Source organism: Oncorhynchus tshawytscha, linkage group LG25 (assembly GCF_018296145.1).
Source record: "Oncorhynchus tshawytscha isolate Ot180627B linkage group LG25, Otsh_v2.0, whole genome shotgun sequence".
Classification (NCBI taxonomy): Eukaryota; Metazoa; Chordata; class Actinopteri; order Salmoniformes; family Salmonidae; genus Oncorhynchus; species Oncorhynchus tshawytscha.
In genome coordinates, this window is record NC_056453.1 from 35,675,479 (window position 1) to 35,693,654 (window position 18,176).

The following is an 18,176-nucleotide window of genomic DNA, read 5'->3' on the forward strand; positions in this document are numbered from 1 at the left end:
TACGTGAGATTTCAGCAGTTTGTTATGTTGTATGTCATTCTAAATAATACAAATATATCACTAATTACTAAATAATGAATGGTCACTTGAAAGTAATATCCACATTAATATTTGATACATTTTTGTCACTGTGAATGATCACTGAAATACATCTTGGGTGATGAGATCATCTTGATATATCTTAATCTATGTTCTCCATGCATTTTGCTAGTAATGCATTCATACAAACAGAGGTGTCACCAGAGACGGAAGAGGAAGCGAGACATCCTACTCCCAAATGTTTTCTGCTTCATATACAGCCACCCCACCCCGTTAGGCAGACGAGAACTGACCTTTTTTAATGGTAAACGGCCTGAGTGGGACATCTTAATTCTTCCACCATCTTTGGGGTCACTCACTTAAACCACTTCCTGAATGTCTTTGCATTCCATTTACTACAGGAGGCCAGGGATTGGCCGGCCTTTGTAGGCTTGTTCCTCCCCATCAGCAGAACCATTCCTGCCCCTCCTCAAACAAGAGACTCCTCCTCCGCCCTCATCGACCCCTCTCATCTGCTGCCCGTATGTGTACTATGTGCTCCGAGTTGTTCCACTGGGCGACATTCCCTCTTCTCTGCCTGTGACTGACTGCAGAGGGATGAGGCTCCCTCAGTACCAAGGCCCAATGCAGCACACCCAACAGACCCCAACCCAGCCAGGCAAGATCTGGAGTTACTGAGTCAGTCTGAGCCCATCTGAAACAAGCCAAGCAGTGTGCTGCTGCTATTGTTGCTCTGCCTGAGGTAAGTCAGCACTATTTTCATCAGAGTCCAGACAGACAGTCCAGCGGTTCATTTAGTACTAGTGTATAATGTTAATTAGTTTATGTTCAGGGAACATTCTACAAGAGAACACAGAAGGGAGGATGTTACAGTGTAGAGTCCATATCTCAGGGAGGATGTTATAGTATAGAATATATCTCTCAGGGAAAATGTTACAGTATAGAATATATATGTCAGCGAGGATGTTACAGTATAGAATATATATCTCTGGGAGGATGTTACAGTATAGAATATACAGTATATCTCAGGGAGGATGTTACAGTATAGAATATATTTCTCTGGGAGGATGTTACAGTATATCTAAGGGAGAATGTTACAGTATAGAATATATATATATATATATATATATATATATATCTCAGGGAGGATGTTATAATGTAGATTATATCTCTCGGGAGGATGTTACAGTATAGAATATATATATCAGGGAGGATGTTATAATGTAGATTATATCTCTCAGGGAGGATGTTACAGTATAGAATATATATCTCAGGGAGGATGTTACAGAGTGTAGAGGACATATCCCAGTCCACGTGTAACTGGTAGAAAGGGAGGGTGCCGCAGGAAATCAGAGTCATATGATAGTGCAGCACTGACTGGCAAATCAGCAGGAAAACAGCAGAAACGTTACTGACACTGTCAGTGGAGACAATGGACTCCACAGTCCTGGTTCCTGCTTGCTTCTGAAAATATAAGAAGGCTGTTCCGACTGTAGAAGCAGGAAATGGAATAGGCAAGTTAATAGAATCTGTATGGTTCCATGGAACAATGTTCATCTTATTTAGTTAATGGATCCAAGACCAACATATTTATAATCATATTGCTCGGAATTATTACAATGTTTATCATTTTGTTTATCTCTCTCCATGAGTTCATGACATGCTGTGTTATGGTCCAGATTCAAAACTAAGGACAATAAAGTGCACATTATACTGCGTCAGAATATTCCTGTTTTATGTTGGTTTGTGACCAACTGACACTGTGTGGGCACTCAGTTGGCCCTCGGGCACATAAATCAGTTATTTCCCCTTCAATTACGTGATTTTGGTTTTGCATGAATTATAATTTACATTTCAGTCATTATTCTCTCATGGGGAGAATGTGTGTGATGTTTTTTCTGAGGCTGTTGTTGGCATCCCTGTATTTGTATAACACTTCGACTTCTCTCCTCTCTTACTGCAGATTAAATAGTTGTTTGTCCAGGTCCCCGGACCATCTTGGGTTAAAGTGATCTTCACCATGTATTCCCCTCAGAGTTTACATCGCTGGGGCATCACTCATACTGAGAGCATGGAGCGACTTGCATACAGTCAAGGTAAACAAGATTAGATAGCTTACAATTTCTTCTCAATCATATTGTGGTACAATTGGCCACAACACTATTTTTTAAACTGAGTATTACAGACACAGACATGGAAAAACTGGAATCCTACTGAAATGCTCCATTGAATTATGAAAACTATCAATTTCAAATCATTTATTAACTTTGGAGGGACATGCATCAAGTTTATCTAGTGACCATTTTTCATTCATTACTAAGTAAGATTATTCATATATGTGAACTTTTAATGACAAGAAATATTAATGTCTGATCAACACTTCAATTTTCTCTAAACACTGTATAGAGCTAGGCAAGTATACTAATTGTTTTATTAATATTTAATTACTTAAATCATATTTTATTTTACTCCATTTAAATAATTTATACCATATCATTATATTATACAGTACTCCAAATTGTATGCAGAAATAACTTGATTTCTTCCAGCCCGCGGTAGAGGGTAGCAGAATCCCAAGTATCTCACGCCATTACGTAGTGCATTGTGTGCGTTTTTGACGCCTCCCATACGGACCTGAGGGATTCGGCTTCATAGGATCTTTACACTCTGCGGCGAATAAGGGATAGTCATTTGTCATTGATGACTGTGAAAGCGGCGTTCACACTTAGAATGTAGACGAAATGTGATAGGCATTATAGTGTTGGGATTGGATGGTTTAGCAATGCTATCCCAGACATTTCTGCAACAATGGTCGCCAGGTGAATTGTCCGTATGATATTTCGACGATGGCGACACCTGCAGAGCACGACCTTACATTAGCTGAAGCAGAGAGCAACAAAGAGAAGTCTCAAGTATTCGGAATCCTTAGGTTTCAGGAAGAAAAATCGACCGGTGAAAAAGCTAGCACCACCACGTCCACGACCATGAGAGCCGGGGACGGGAGATGGCAGGCACCCATATTTGCACTAGCCAGGAAAGCATCAGAGACCTTTTCAGGAAGCAGCAGTCATGTTTTGGCGAAGGTAGCGGAACCCACATCTTTTGTAAACGAATGGAGTGCCCAAGGTAATTTGGATTTATGTGCTCGTCTTGTTTTGTTGTTTGATTTTGCATAGATCAACACAGCTGTCACGTCATCCCGTTCCTGCTCCATACATGTTGCTACAGTATCAAATGCGTATGTGTCGGTCATTGTTGATTGTGCGACATGCATCTATTTTTCTGCGTGAGTTTACGCATCGGCGGAAGAATCTGTTTGGAATTATTCTCTTATCAATTCTACTCATTCACTGTCAAATGGTGATAACCTTATGATGTTTTTGTGTGATTAAACCAATAGCTAGTTAGAACCACACCCCGAGCTCATATCGTGATCCAGATGCGATGCTTGCTGCAGTTACTTTGGGTGATTCAGACCAGTTGCATCCCTTGTGGAGTGGGAATAGGCCTGTAACGCACATTAATAGATCTCTCAACTACTGACGACTCTGATCTGAAGCAGAATAGCAACATGATAGATGGCATCATTTGCCCCATGTGTCAGTTGCATATTTACAGCTAAAGGCCAGTGCAAAACTGTTTCTGATCAATGTTTTCTTCTGGTTCGATCAGAAATAGTAATTAAACACTCATCACAAATTTAGTTGATCAAAAAAGGTTATTTATTAGCCAGGATGAAACCCAATAACGTGCCTACATACGGTGTCATGTCTGTACAACACATATTGCAGAGAACTATGAAATGGAACTATGAAATGTGAGATGATGAATTCATGACTGTTTATTGACGTAATGTAGATAGGCATTACAGATGTCAACATGTGCTGTATGTTTGTGTGCACCACTATGCAAAACATAATGGCATGGCTCTTTGTTGACATACTATAGGTAGTGTTTGAATTGACCACTCCCAAATGTGGATCTGTTTCCTTCCCTCTCCAGCTCTGCGGGACCCTATGGCAATGGAGAGAGCCAACCTGCTGAACATGGCCAAGCTCAGCATCAAAGGCCTGATCGAGTCGGCCCTCAGTTTTGGACGCACCCTGGACTCCGACTACCCTCCACTCCAGCAGTTCTTCGTTGTCATGGAGCACTGCCTCAAACATGGTCTCAGAGGTATTCACTTATCATCGTTACCATGGTGCAGAACTAGTTGAATCCCATTCATAATGTTGACACTATCAGCTCATGGACACATTTTTATTACATAATGATTTGTTATGTTCATTAATCAACACATACTGTATCATACTCAATGCCCGCTGTTGGCAGAACGTGCCGGAATATATAAATATGCTATAATCTCCCCTTTCCCATTATTTTCTTGATTGTTAAAGATGCAACAACATACTTTCTCGACTGTGTTGTGTAACATTACCCATGAGATAAGGCTCAATGTTTGTTCTTGCACCCACAGTGAAGAAGTCATTTCTTGGATACAACAAGTCTCTGTGGGGTCCTCTGGAGATGGTGGAGAAGTTGTGTCCCGAGGCAGGAGAGATCGCAGCCAGCGTCAGGGACCTACCAGGACTAAAGTATGGTACCAGAAGAGAGAGAGATGACTGTAGCTGACATTTCTATGTAGAAAAATGGAGAGATTAACTTCTTGATTAGGGCTTGATTCAATCCGTATCGCCGAAGTTCAACGATGTAGCACGCTTGAAGTTTTAAGGTAATTACGGATTAAGTCGACATGCAGCATTTACCTTGAATTCAGTCTCCACTAATGAGGGAGCATTGGCTTTAAATGTCAATCACGCTGTAAAGCTGATCTTCAGCGATAAGGATTGAATCAAGCCTTTATTTTTGTGACATTTAGTTAGAAATAGCTAAGAACAAGACAAACAGGCCAATGCATTTGGGCACGGTGTCATCCTTCATCTTTACGCCCTGAAACAGGCTGACACCATGCCCAAACATGTTGGCTTTCGTTTTTCAGTTAACTAAGGGGTTGACACATTTGAGCTCACCAGAAGAACAGTGGATTTTCTTCTCAGAAATGTATATTTGTTGAACTTTGTGTTTACGTTGGTTTTGTTTACATTTGTAGGCCCTAATGACCACTACGGTTCACTGCAAGCAGAAAGTATACTACTAGTTAAAAAGCACTAGGCCTAATTGGATCCCTGTGTTCACTGATATGCTAAAGAGAAACTTGAGCCAGAAAAAGGAAGTGCCTCAATGTATTTTTGTACTTTCGCTTCGTGTTTTTCATTAAGACTGAAACTCTGGTGAAGCATAATTCAGCCCAGATTATAAAGGGAACCCCATATGGAAAGGTTAAGACATACAGTGCATTCGGAAAGTATTCAGACCCCTTGACTTTTCCACGTTGTGTTACGTTGCAGCCATTTTCTAAAATGGATGAAATGTGATTCCCCCCATCAGTCTACACACAGCAATGACAAGGCAAAAACAGGTTTTTCATTTTTTTTGCTAATTAAAAAGCAACAATAATAATGAAATATGACATTTACACAAGTATTCAGACCCTTTACTCAGTACTTCGTTGAAGCACCTTTGGCTGCGATTATGGCTGCGATTATTCTTGGGTATGACGCTACAAGCTTGGCACACCTGTATTTGAGGAGTTTCTTCCATTCTTCTCTGCAGATTCTCTCAAGCGCTGTCAGGTTGGATGTGCAGGTCACTGCACAGCTATTTTCAGGTCTCTCCAGGGATGTTCGATCGGGTTCAAGTCCAGGCTCTGGTTGGGCCACTCCAGATCTCTGGCCACTTTGCCATAAAGGCCTGATTGGTAGAGTGCTGCAGAGATGGTTGCCTACCATTTCCACAGAGGAACTCTGGAGCTCTGACAGTGACCATCCGGTTCTTGGTCACCTCCCTGACCACGGCCCTTCGCCCCGATTGCTCAGTTTGGCCGTGTGGCCAGCTCTAGGAAGAGCTGGAATGATGGAGGCCACTGTGTTCAATGCTGCAGACATTTTTTGGTACCCTTCCCTGTATCAATCCTGTCTCGGAGCTCTGCGGACAATTCCTTCGACCTCATGACTTGGTTTTTGCTCTGACAACTGTGGGACCTTTTATATAGACAGGTGTGTGTCTTTCCAAATCATGTGAAATTAGGGCTGCGGTGACCGTATTACCACCACACCAGCGGTCACGAGTTCTGAAGTTTGTCAAATTCTATGTGATCGTTTAGTCACGGTAATTAGACTTCTCCAAGCTCTGATGCTGCTGATTGTCATTAGTAGCCTACCAAACTTACTAACTGCATGGTACTCAGCACTCTATTGTCCCTCTAATCACTCTGACATCAATGCAAATGTAATCTAAAATCTAATCAAACACTTCATGAGAGCCCATAAGCTCGTGTTGTGCAGCAATTCTATAGGCTATGCAATTGTGTGAGAACCGAGTGATGGCCTCTATTAAAAAGAGGAGGATCCCATCAGTTTTCTATAGGCTAGGCCTACTATATTTATTTCTCAACTTTCCTAATATTAAGCAAATATTAATCACATTGCTTCTCTTTACAACAGGAGTATAGACTACCTAGATGGCATGAAAATGAACCACAGGAAAAGCATCCTCCATTTGCTTTTTAAGTGCAGAGATTACATGTATTTTTCCCCCCTGCCCCTGCTTCGAGACAGGTGCATGATAGTGGTTCATTCTAAATCAAAACAAATTTCACACATATATGATTTAGTATATGTAAAGACAAGATTAAATCAATAAATAGTGTGATCGGTGACAATATTAGCCTATCACTTGTGAATGATGCCCAGTTTAATGCAAAAGTGCATTTTTTTCCCCCTTCTACTTTTTCAAATAATAGTTGCACACCTCATGTAGCATAGCCCATAGGCCTGTATGTTTTGATAAGGGTTGTAATCACAACTAAAGTGGCCAAATGACTTCTTTAAAATTAAGCACATTAATCTGCTTTACAACAGGTGTAGAGTCTAACTGGCATACATACTGTATGCAGCGTGTGAGTTTCCAGGTCTGGGAAGATAACTTTCACCATAAAAATGCACATTAATAATAAAAGCATTCCATGCATAATCACATTTGTGTTCATTTTGATAATGGTGTTTTCCCGTTAATAGAACAACATCTGCTCTTATAGCCTACTGCCGTGTGCGCATTGCTGCGCTTAAAATGTGAAGAAATAGACTGATAGTTTATCAACATTTTAAGCTAAACGTTCTGATCTGTTGCGTCATTCTCATTGCATAAAACAAGTTTTTTTTTGATTGCTAGTGGTTGTGTTCATTTGGGATCTATCGGATCCCGCAACTGTCCCTGACTATGTTTGGAATATGTATTTCTCGTACAGAATAGAATAGGTCAACTTTTGTACTATGGGGGATAGTAGATTGACATAGGCTAGTGCTTTTGCTGTTCGTTAGGCCTAAAACTAAATGTGGACAGTTCTTGCAATATATTCAATATGCACCTCAGATTTGGATAAGGACTCACGCAGTTGCGTCCTGGATGTGTCTGTCTTCACTTGAAAGACATTATCAAGTGCTTCTCAAATTGTGAATGAGAGACTGATGAAGTGTGTACAGCCTGCGCAAAAAAACAAAGCAGAGCTCATGCCTTTTCAAGTGACTTTTTTCAAATCATTATTAGTCACATCATGCAGCCTTACAATGTATTACAAATCAAAACATATAGCCCCACGTTTGTAGAAGAACTAAAGTTATATTAATAACTCTAAATTTAAGCATATAGGAGTACCTATTTCTTTGTTAATGGCTCAACAAAGAATTGCGCATTCCCTCAAATCGGTTGGCGAAAACATATTTGTTCAATTTTATTCTTCATACTATAAAATAATGCCACACATTTCTAAGCAAATCTTGTTTGCTAAATGAACATGTGTAGCCCAACGCCATTTGACAGATCAGGACCTAACATAAGGACAACTCAAGAGTATGCTATTATGTTCTTCTGAAATAGACTACATTTTTTTCATTTCATGCTTCTTTAGACCTGTCTAAAATAAATAATGGATTTCTTGTGAAGCTGTAGGCTATATTATATGGATTTATTAGACTTTTTAAAATGTAGATGTTCCAAAGGTCAGCATCAGTGGCTTGTAGGCTGTGTGTGGAAGCCAGGAGATGCTAAATGTGTTTATGCTAATTAACAGTCAATTACTGTGAGACCGACAGTTATTTGCTTGACAATCTCCGGCTGACAAAATGTTTTAATCGCCACAGCCCTATGGCCAATCAATTGAATATATAACACAGGTGGGCTCCAATCAAGTTGTAAAAACAGCTTAAGGATGATCAATGGAAACAGAATGCACCTGAGCTCAATTTCAAATCTCATAGCAAAGGGTCAGAAGACTTAATTTTTTTGCTTAAAATTTCAACTTAAAAAATAAAATAAAATAAATCTGTCATTTTTTAATTTTTTTAATTTCACCTTTATTTAACCAGGTGGGCAAGTTGAGAACAAGTTCTCATTTACAACTGCGACCTGGCCAAGATAAAGCATAGCAGTGTGAACAGACAACAACACAGAGTTACACATGGAGTAAACAACATTATTTGATGAGGGGGGAAAATTATTCAATCCATTTTAGAATAAGGCTGTAACTTAACAAAATGAGAAAAGGGGAAGGGGTCTGAATACTTTGCACTGTATGTTCTATAACCTAGGAAAGCAAGCATACACATTTTCCTCCGTGTGCTATAAAGATGATGACTCAGCCGGGCTGTTAACCATGAAAACAACTTGCATGTCGATCATAAATCATGCACGCCACATCTAATGTCAACACATACAGTACACAGTGTTTGGCTGTAGTTTTTGTTCTGTTATTGTAGGACTCCGCTGGGCAGAGCTCGGGCCTGGCTGCGTCTAGCCCTGATGCAGAAGAGGCTGGCTGATTACCTCCGCCTTCTGATCACCAGAAAGGACCTGCTAAGGTACTGGAAGGACACCCAGTCTCAACTCACTCACACTGGTTTTTCTCACACACATCTTCATCTCCATTCAAGTCCTTGGGCCAGCAGACAGAGAGCCTCCTCAGTAGTGGTTCACCATCTGCTTCTCAGCAGACGAGACGCTAATACCTTCAGATGGGTAAAAGTGGTGTCAGTTATTTTCTATAAGAAAACTGTTAGAATAAGCAGTGATGGTATATACAGTGCCTATCATAAGTATTCACCCCCCCTTGAAGCTTCACATTTTATTGTTATAAAAGTGAAACTTCATTTTTAAAATATGGTCAATGATCTACACAAAACACTGTCAAAGTGGAAAAAATATCCACAGCAACATTATTAACTTGACCGTGCTTGCATAAACAAAGGGGGTGAACTTATGCAACAACTATATTTTAGTTATTAATTTGTAAACATTGTATGCTAACCATTTAAAAATGTGATTTGATGTGAAATATGGTGTTTTGCACCCACAGTGATTTCTATGAGAATTCTGCTGTGATGGTAGAGGAGGAGGGTGCTGTCATCGTTGGCCTGCTGGTGGGACTCAATGTGATCGATGCCAACCTTTGTGTCAAGGGAGAAGACTTGGATACACAGGTGAGTCACACACACACTTCAGTCATTGTTCTAAAATTCCCCGTGACAGCCTTGAAAATAGGCAAGTGAGAGGACACCTCAATGTTATTCAGGGTCCTACCCGCGGACGCAGGATCTACGTTCCTTTCACCTCGTAGAGAGAGCACTCGTCGCATCCCAACAAACTAATCAAACTAGTATCTACAACTGTCAAAGCCCAAACAAATTAGTATAATCTAAACTGTTCAGCTGTGCTTCTAGTCTATTCAGATTGTAGCAGCAGATGTTTACACTCCAGTTGTCTCAGACCAATTTGAGAAGGAATATAGTGGTCAAAGTCTATGCAGAAATGTTCAACATACTGGCTGTGTGACATTTTTACATTTCTTAGGTTGGGGTCATTGACTTCTCCATGTACTTGAAAAATGATATTGATGACTACAGAAGTGAAGAAAGGTAAAGTAGATACTTTTGTTACTTTAACGAGATGGAATATATCCATTAAAATAGATCTACTACTACACATTGTCTTGGATACGCTGAGAAAGATAAAAGTACAGTTGAAGTTGGAAGTTTACATACACTTAGGTTGGAGTCATTAAAACTTGTTTTTCAACCATTTCACAAATTTCTGTTAACAAACTATAGTTTTGGCAAGTCGGTTAGGACATCTACTTTGTGCATGACACAAGTAAGTTTTCCAACAATTGTTTACAGACAGATTATTTCACATAATTCACTGTATCACAATTCCAGTGGGTTAGAAGTTTACATAGACTAAGTTTACTGTGCCTTTAAACAGCTTGGAAAATTCTTGAAAATTATGTCATGGCTTTAGAAGCTTCTGATCGGCTAATTGACATCATTTGAGTCAATTGGAGGTGGATCTGTGGATGTATTTCAAGGCCTACCTTCAAACCCAGTGCCTCTTTGCTTGACATCATGGGAAAATCAAAAGAAATCAGCCAAGACGTCAGAAAACAAATTGTAGACCTCAACAAGTCTGGTTCGTCCTTGGGAGCAATTTCCAAATGCCTGAAGGTACCACGTTCATCTGTACAAACAATAGTACGCAAGTATAAACACCATGGGACCACGCAGCTGTCATACCACTCAGGAAGGAGATATGTTCTGTCTCCTATAGATTAACGTACTTTGGTGCGAAAAGTGCAAATCAATCCCAGAACAACAGCAAAGGACCTTGTGAAGATGCTGGAGGAAACGGGTAAAAAAGTATCTATATCCACAGTAAAACCAGTCCTATATCGGCGACCTGAAGGCCGCTCAGCAAGGAAGAAGCCACTGCTCCAAAACCGCCATAAAAAAGCCAGACTACGGTTTGCAACTGCACATGGGGACAAAGATTGTACTTTTTGGAGAAATGTCCTCTGGTCTGATGAAACAAAAATGGAACAGTTTGGCCATAATGACCATCGTTACGTTTGGAGGAAAAGAGGAGGCTTGCAAGCCGAAGAACGCCATCCCAACTGTGAAGTACGGGGGTGGCAGCATCATGTTGTGGGGGTGCTTTGCTGCAGGAGGGGCTGATGCACTTCACAAAATAGATAGCGTCATGAGGGAGGAAAATGATGTGGATATATTGAAGCAACATCAAGACATCAGTCAGTCAGTAAGTTAAAGCTTGGTCACAAATGGGTCTTCCAAATGGACAATGACCCCAAGCATTCTTCCAAAGTTGTTGCAAAATGTCTTAAGGACAACAAAGACAAGGTATTGGAGTGGCCATCACAAAGCCCTGACCTCAATCCCATAGAAAATTTGTGGGCAGAACTGAAAAAAGCGTTTGCGAGCAAGGAGGCCTACGAACCTGACTCAGTTACACCAGCCCTGTCAGTAGGAATGGGCCAAAATTCACCCAACTTATTGTGGGAAGCTTGTGGAAGGCTACCTGAAATGTTTGATCCAAGTTAAACAATTTTAAAGGCAATGATACCAAATGATAAAATAAATAAAAGCTGATATAATCGTTCTCTCTACTATTATTCTGACATTTCATATTCTTAAAATAAAGTGGTGATCCTAACTGACCTAAGACAGGGAATTTTTACTACGATTAAGTGTCAGGAATTGTGAAAAACTGAGTTTAAATGTATTTGGCTAAGGTGTATTTAAACTTCCGACTTCAACTGTATATCAAAATACTTAACACTTTCAAACATAAATGTTCTCTCTTCTGATTTATCTTCCATTATTTGTTTTCCCAATAGAAATGGTCAAATAGCAGCCATCCTGGACCAGAAGAACTACGTTGAAGAATTAAACAGGCAGCTTAAGTAAGTATTTTAATATTTTTTCTTTACCATACTGTATCATTGTGATTGTTTTTTTTTGTTTGTGTGTGTTTGATAATCGCTCAACTGTGTTTTTTTGCTGAGGAAGCTCTTATTTAGACCAAGTTGTTGGCACTGGTTACGCAAATAAAGGGGTCTCTTCTCTTCTATAGTCTTACACTCATTGCTCAACCTCTAAAGAACTCAAGCTCACTAGTTCAACTGCAGGAAATGGAATTCTAAAAGACAATGAAAGTACTTGTGTTTTGTGAGGACCTTTTTTTAAGTCTGTTTTAAACCTGCGATACTTGAAGCAGTGTGCTTCTTCAAACACCTGTTGGGAGAGACTAAATATGAAATGGCACTAAATTAGCACTTGTATCTTTGGCACAGCTCTTCAGTACACGGCTTACAAGGGAGGGTCGATAACTTGGAGAAATCAAACTCTAAACTCATTGAGGAGGTATGGCAAAGTCTCATTAGTACAGTACTAACATTACGAATCTTTTACCATTTTATACATCTGATTTGGTATTCATTTGAACTTCTTTTCATTGTAGCTGGCGATTGCAAAAAACAACATAATCAAACTACAAGAGGAGAATCATCAGCTTAGAAATGAGAACACTATTATTCTCATGAAAGCTCAGCAGCAACTTGAGGTATGCCTTTTACAATGTCCTGTTCTCTCCGTGTCAGTCAACTGTAGAACCTTGTTCCTCATTTGTAGTGTTTGTGGTATTAGGAATTGTGGGTTTGGTCTAATCCACTAATGTCACCTCTGTGTCACTGTCTGTCAGGTGACCCAGGTGGACGTGGACGTGGAGCTGGACACCTACAAGAAGTCGAGGCAGGGCCTGGACGAGATGTACAACGAGGCCAGGAAGCAGCTCAGGGAGGAGTGTCAACTACGCCAGGTCTGTCGTCATCCAGCATTTCCTCTTGATCATTTTTCTATATGGGGCACATTTTCAGTTGAAACCCATTGAAGCCAATGTTTTTTTTTCTAGGCAGAGGAAGCAGCTAATGTAGAAAGGGGAGACTCTCACCTTTACAATAGAGAAAACATTGCCAACATAAGCCAATGCAGAATTCTGAAATGGTCATCTTTGGTTGTAATGAGCATTCAGTAGTATGGTCTGTGTGAGAAAGGTCAGTGCTTTACAGTTGAGCAGGATTTGGGGTGACGGACAGCTGTTCTCCTTGTCCCCCGCTGTAGGATGTGGAGAATGAGTTGGTGGTGCAGGTGAGCATGAAGCAGGAAATGGATCTGGCCATGAAACTGTTGGAGAAGGACATCCACGAAAAGCAGGACACACTGATCGGCCTCCGCCACCAGCTGGACGAAGTCAAGGCCATCAACGTGGAAATGTACTCAAAAATGCAGGTGCCGTGGAACTTTTTGTGTGGCGGATTTTGCTGATGCTTTTGTGCATAGAGTAGGCTATGTTGTTTATGTTATCAGATTATGTTCCAGTGACTATACTGATCTGATGGCTTTGCTGTGTTGTCGACCAGACTTCCGATGACGGCATGAAACAGAAGAACGACATGATCACTCGTTTGGAGGAGAAGACCAATCAAATCACAGCAACCATGAAACAGCTGGAACAAAGGTAAGGGAGTTGACTTAAAATATCCTCTTAAATTATTTGATGGTAATATTTAAGGCCCGGTTTCCTGGACACAGAGTAAACCTTTCCCTGGACTAAAAAGTACTTTCAATGGAGATTTATAGTCTGGGACTAGGCTTAATCTGTGTGCAGGAAACTGGCCCAGTGGCATGCAGAGTATTTTCTCTTTTTGCATGTAGGTGTATTGTTATGAATGTATGTTTTACCATTATTACAAATCCATTTTGGAGCATTGACTTGGCTGTAGTCTTGTTGTGTTGTGTGATGTGACCGTAGCTTTGTCATGTCTCAGTCAACATGGACCATCTCTCCCTTTCTCTTCCATTCGTTTAACGCCATCTTCTTTGTGATATTTTTATGAGAATACTTTGCTTAACAATTTCTTATTTATTTTGGTCAAATGGAAGTTCCCTGATATTGACTTCCTATTTCTCTTTTCTTTTCCTTGTCTTTTATTGCTTCCATTTTTTTACCCTCATGTTTCATTTCATACATATTTCTACATTGATCTTTTACCCTCATATGTATAATTTCATACATATTTCTACATCGATACAACTTCCTGTTTTGTCTACTTGGTCTCAATAGTGATAAAGATTTGCTAAGCCAGACGCGAACGCTCGCCATGTCATTCGTAAAATGTGCCAGCGCAGACACTGAGCACCAATACAAGCTTGTTAAAGACATCTCTTTCTGAGCATTCAAACACAACCACTAACTCTCAGCAAACACTAGGCAGGGGATTTGTTCATATGCAGTATCGTAAAGTAATGGGTTGACTGTTCTTAAAAAGTTTGTTGGTTTTTTAATCAGTCTAATGTTAAGACGAGCTTCTTTCACTAAAGGAAGTTTTGTAGTGCATCCTGTTATTGTGGTACTGTAATAACTAATACACTCAAACATATCTGTAAGAGCAAATACTCTACTCATTATAGCCAATAAAAAGTATAATAATTGTCTTTTGTCACATGAAACAATAAAGTTAGATGTTTTGAAATTGTGGTCGTGGAATGAATCTTTAAAAAGAATTGCCAGCGTTAAATCAGCTCCCTGATTGTGTCCATAGAAATGTTACAAACTGTCCTGCCATTGTCTGGCCATCTTCTCTTCAGAATGGTCTTCCTGCCACTTTCTGACCATCTTCTCTTCAGAATGGTCTGCCTGTAGATGTCTGGCCATCTTCTCTTCAGAATGGTCTGCCTGTAGATGTCTGGCCATCTTCTCTTCAGAATGGTCTGCCTGTAGATGTCTGGCCATCTTCTCTTCAGAATGGTCTGCCTGTAGATATCTGGCCATCTTCTCTTCAGAATGGTCTGCCTGTAGATGTTTAGCCATCTTCTCTTCAGAATGGTCTGCCTGTAGATGTTTGGCCTCCCCCTTTTCTTTTGCCAGTTTGTCCCATTGCATCCCAATCCCCTGCACCCCTTTTTCCTTGTGATTGGAGCCTCAGTTTTACCCAGTTGGTTTGAATTACACCAGATTACAGGAGGTTGATCGGGACCGCTGGACCGCAGAAGATGGAACGCGCAAATTCAAGCAGGACTTTGTCAACAAAGCCGACAGCCTCCAAAAGCAGATAGCCCAGAGAGAGAAGCAGAGGTAAGAACACATACATACGGTATATTTACAGCAGCTCTTAGCACTTGTTCCTTCTATATAATAAATATATTGTTTGTCTCTGTACCAAAATGAAGATTTGGGGCTCTATTCATTCTGTATCGCAGAAATTCAGCGTTAGTGTGATTTGAAATTTAAAGGCAGTGTTCCCGTGCTAGCGGTAAACGCTACAAATGTCGACTCAGTTGGAAATTACTTTTAAATGTTTAGCACCAATCTTCAGCGATACAGACTGAATAGAGTTATCCGGGATGTTGTTCCTGTTGTAGGTTGCAGCTGGAGACAGACCTAAAGATTGAGAAGGAGTGGCAGCAGACCTTACAAAACAACCTGGAGAGGGAACGAGACATTGTCGCCCAGCTCAGTGCTGAAGCCCAGCAAATAAATGGACTTAAAAAGGTTTGTGAGGGTTCTTCGTAGGGCTTTTTGTGACATTGTGGCATTTAAAAAGTATTATGTTCAAGTTCAACATATTTTCCATTTGACGTTGTGTCACAGAGATGGAGTATATTTACACACAGTGGACTGATGTATTTGACATGTTTTCCTCCAGGAGTTCCACAGGCTGCAGGATGAGAACAGCCAGCTGACTGGAATATGTGACGAACAGGAACAGGCCCTGGAGGAGCTGGGATGCAAACTTAGCGAGTACTTGTCTATTTTAAACTCCTCATTTTATGTGTTTTTATTTAACACGGTCTGTCTTTCAAAAAGGAATGCACCCTCTTACCCACATCCGTTAGAGCAATCTCAATGTACCATTTCAGAAAGGAGTGGAAAGGAGCAACATGCTTTTATGTTGTGGAGGAGGGACTAATCACATCCATGATCTTTTTATATGCCTCTTGGCCTTAGTTAGTGCACATACTGTTGCAAAGTTCCTTTTAGGATAAATTGAGAGACGTGAACTCTGTAAACTGATGCCTGGCTTTTCTTATTCTTAACACAGATCAAAACTTAAAATCGAGGACATAAAAGAGGCAAATAAAGCTCTTCAGGTAAGTGTCTCTTGAGTTCTACGTTGTTATTCAAGTGAAAGTTCAGACCAATCAGACCATTTTTTTGTTCTTATGAAAACAACTGATCTACTAACATGCATGTTAACCTTGGACCATGCTGTTCCACGAGTCGCCTATCTTACAATCAAATATTCCAGGGGGGCCAGATCTGGCTGAAGGACAAAGACGCCAACATCTGTAAACTGTGCGAGAAGGAGTTCTCCATCTCTCGGAGAAAGGTTAGGTTAAACTCATTACATTTTTTGTGTGAAATTAATTGGGACAGTGCTTAACCAGCATGCAACACAAAAATATGTGACATAGTTGCCATTCTAATTGTAAAACTGTGCAAACCATAGCGCATATCTTTTCCTTGTGGTGTACTTCTTGCCTAGGTTAGCTGATTTGTGTTTTCCATGCGTCTCATTTCTCTAGCACCACTGTAGAAACTGTGGGGAGATCTTCTGCAATGCCTGCTCTGACAACGAGCTGCCCCTCCCTGCCTCGCCAAAACCAGTGAGGGTCTGTGATACGTGCCACGCCCTTCTTCTCCAACGCTGTTCCTCAAATGCCACATGAGATGCCTCCTTTCAGCCCCATCCACAGCTTTTACTTAGCCCCCCCTCTGAGTTTGTGTGACTGTTATCAGGTATCAAGCATTCATGTTCTCCTAGGTGTTGTCCTTTGTGTAACATGAGATTTGAGATGTTATATCTGTGACACTTATATGACACTAAGGCTGCGTTTTAGATAGGCAGCACAATTCTGATGTTTTTTTCTTCACTTTTGACCAATCATATCAGATATTTTGCCAATAATTGGGCAGAAGATCAGAATTGGGCTGCCTGTCTCCACAATAGACTAAAACCATGTGGGCAACTGAGCATATCGTTCTAAATCTGCAGTAAGAATATCAAGAGACGATGCAAAGTATGTTTCTATACGGACAGAGGAATACAGTGGTTGAGCCTGTTGTGATAAGCCGTGGAGTCATTGGACATAATCATATTTTGGTTTTGTTGAGTCGTGTTATTTCACTTGAATGTGGATGGTCTTACCTGTTGTAATTCACACGTGCCTCTAATAAGCCAAAATACTGAATGAGTACCTTTCACAGATCTGTTTCTGCATGATAGAATGCAGGCACATTTCAGAAGTATGTTTACCAAAAGCACTAATGTTCCCAATGCTGCCTTGGTTATGAAGAAGAAGAAACTACATGAAACAGCACAGCAAATGTATATGTTGTACTTTTGATTACTGACTGAAAAACACAATATTAACTTAAGTAGGCCTAATTAATTATTAACTTAACAATAACTATTATTATCATAAAAATATACTATAGCTACCTAAAGTAGCAAATGATTACGTTTGCAAACATACCCATCTTGTATTTATTTTTATAAAGTGGAAAAAATATTTCATTTCAGAGTATTTGTTATTTTTCTGCACATTTTATTTGAATATTTGTCATACAAGTTTAAAATCTTGTATCAAAGTGACAAATAATTTCAGATGTACTGTACATTAATTTGTGTTTACCAAATTATACACTTGCTGTATATTTTGTTTTGTATTCAATCAGCAAAACAGTGTGTTTCAATGTATAATTTTCCAAAACTGGAATGAATACTTTTCATTAAAAATAAATGGATATGGTACATCTCACATAATCAAAATATATCCTGTGTGCCTTATCAGTTTTCAATATATTCTCTTGTTCACTAGATGCCAGTTACTTTGCAGTGCATCAAAGTTGTCCAGGTCCTGAGGCAGCAATGCATCCCCAAACCATCACACTACCACCACCATGCTTGACCGTTGGTATGAGGTTTTTACTGTGTTTGTTTTTCGCCAGACATAATGGGACCCATTTCATCCAAAAAGTTGACTTAAGTTTGCCAAGAAGCACCTGGATGATCATCATTTTGGGGCGGCAGCCTAGTGGTTAGAGCGTTGGACTAGTAACTGGAAGGTTGCAAGTTCAAACCCCTGAGCTGACAAGGTACAAATCTGTCGTTC

General features: G+C 40.1%; 1 protein-coding gene across 3 annotated transcripts; it reads left to right on the forward strand.

Moving 5' to 3' along the window:
- Nucleotides 1-571: 571 nt before the first annotated feature.
- On the forward strand, nucleotides 572-17,837 carry LOC112224669 (RUN and FYVE domain-containing protein 2). Of its 3 annotated transcripts, XM_024388363.2 has the most exons (19): nucleotides 572-781; nucleotides 2,003-2,135; nucleotides 4,042-4,215; nucleotides 4,517-4,634; nucleotides 8,913-9,014; nucleotides 9,509-9,632; nucleotides 10,003-10,067; nucleotides 11,840-11,905; nucleotides 12,296-12,365; nucleotides 12,463-12,564; nucleotides 12,703-12,819; nucleotides 13,122-13,289; nucleotides 13,421-13,518; nucleotides 15,016-15,135; nucleotides 15,423-15,552; nucleotides 15,707-15,801; nucleotides 16,103-16,151; nucleotides 16,310-16,390; nucleotides 16,587-17,837. In XM_024388363.2, exons 2-19 carry the CDS (start codon nucleotides 2,060-2,062, stop codon nucleotides 16,728-16,730), a joined length of 1,899 nt encoding a protein of 632 aa, XP_024244131.1. In that variant the 5' UTR covers nucleotides 572-781; nucleotides 2,003-2,059; the 3' UTR covers nucleotides 16,731-17,837. The 3 variants fall into 3 exon arrangements, with proteins under 3 accessions (XP_024244131.1, XP_024244132.1, XP_024244130.1); XM_024388362.2 differs by lacking the exons at nucleotides 572-781; nucleotides 2,003-2,135 and adding an exon at nucleotides 2,642-3,165; XM_024388364.2 differs by lacking the exons at nucleotides 572-781; nucleotides 2,003-2,135; nucleotides 15,423-15,552; ... (2 more) ...; nucleotides 16,310-16,390; nucleotides 16,587-17,837 and adding an exon at nucleotides 2,638-3,165 and having other exon boundaries at nucleotides 14,125-15,082.
- Nucleotides 17,838-18,176: the final 339 nt, after the last annotated feature.

Bases quoted from the DNA above. Each gene is read 5' to 3' on its own strand.
- LOC112224669 (XM_024388362.2), top strand. From the start codon at position 2,886: ATGGCGACACCTGCAGAGCACGACCTTACATTAGCTGAAGCAGAGAGC. The intron at 9,015-9,508 runs GTACTGGAAGGA...TTGCACCCACAG, and splicing joins ACCAGAAAGGACCTGCTAAG to TGATTTCTATGAGAATTCTG. The intron at 13,290-13,420 runs GTGCCGTGGAAC...GTTGTCGACCAG, and splicing joins AAATGTACTCAAAAATGCAG to ACTTCCGATGACGGCATGAA.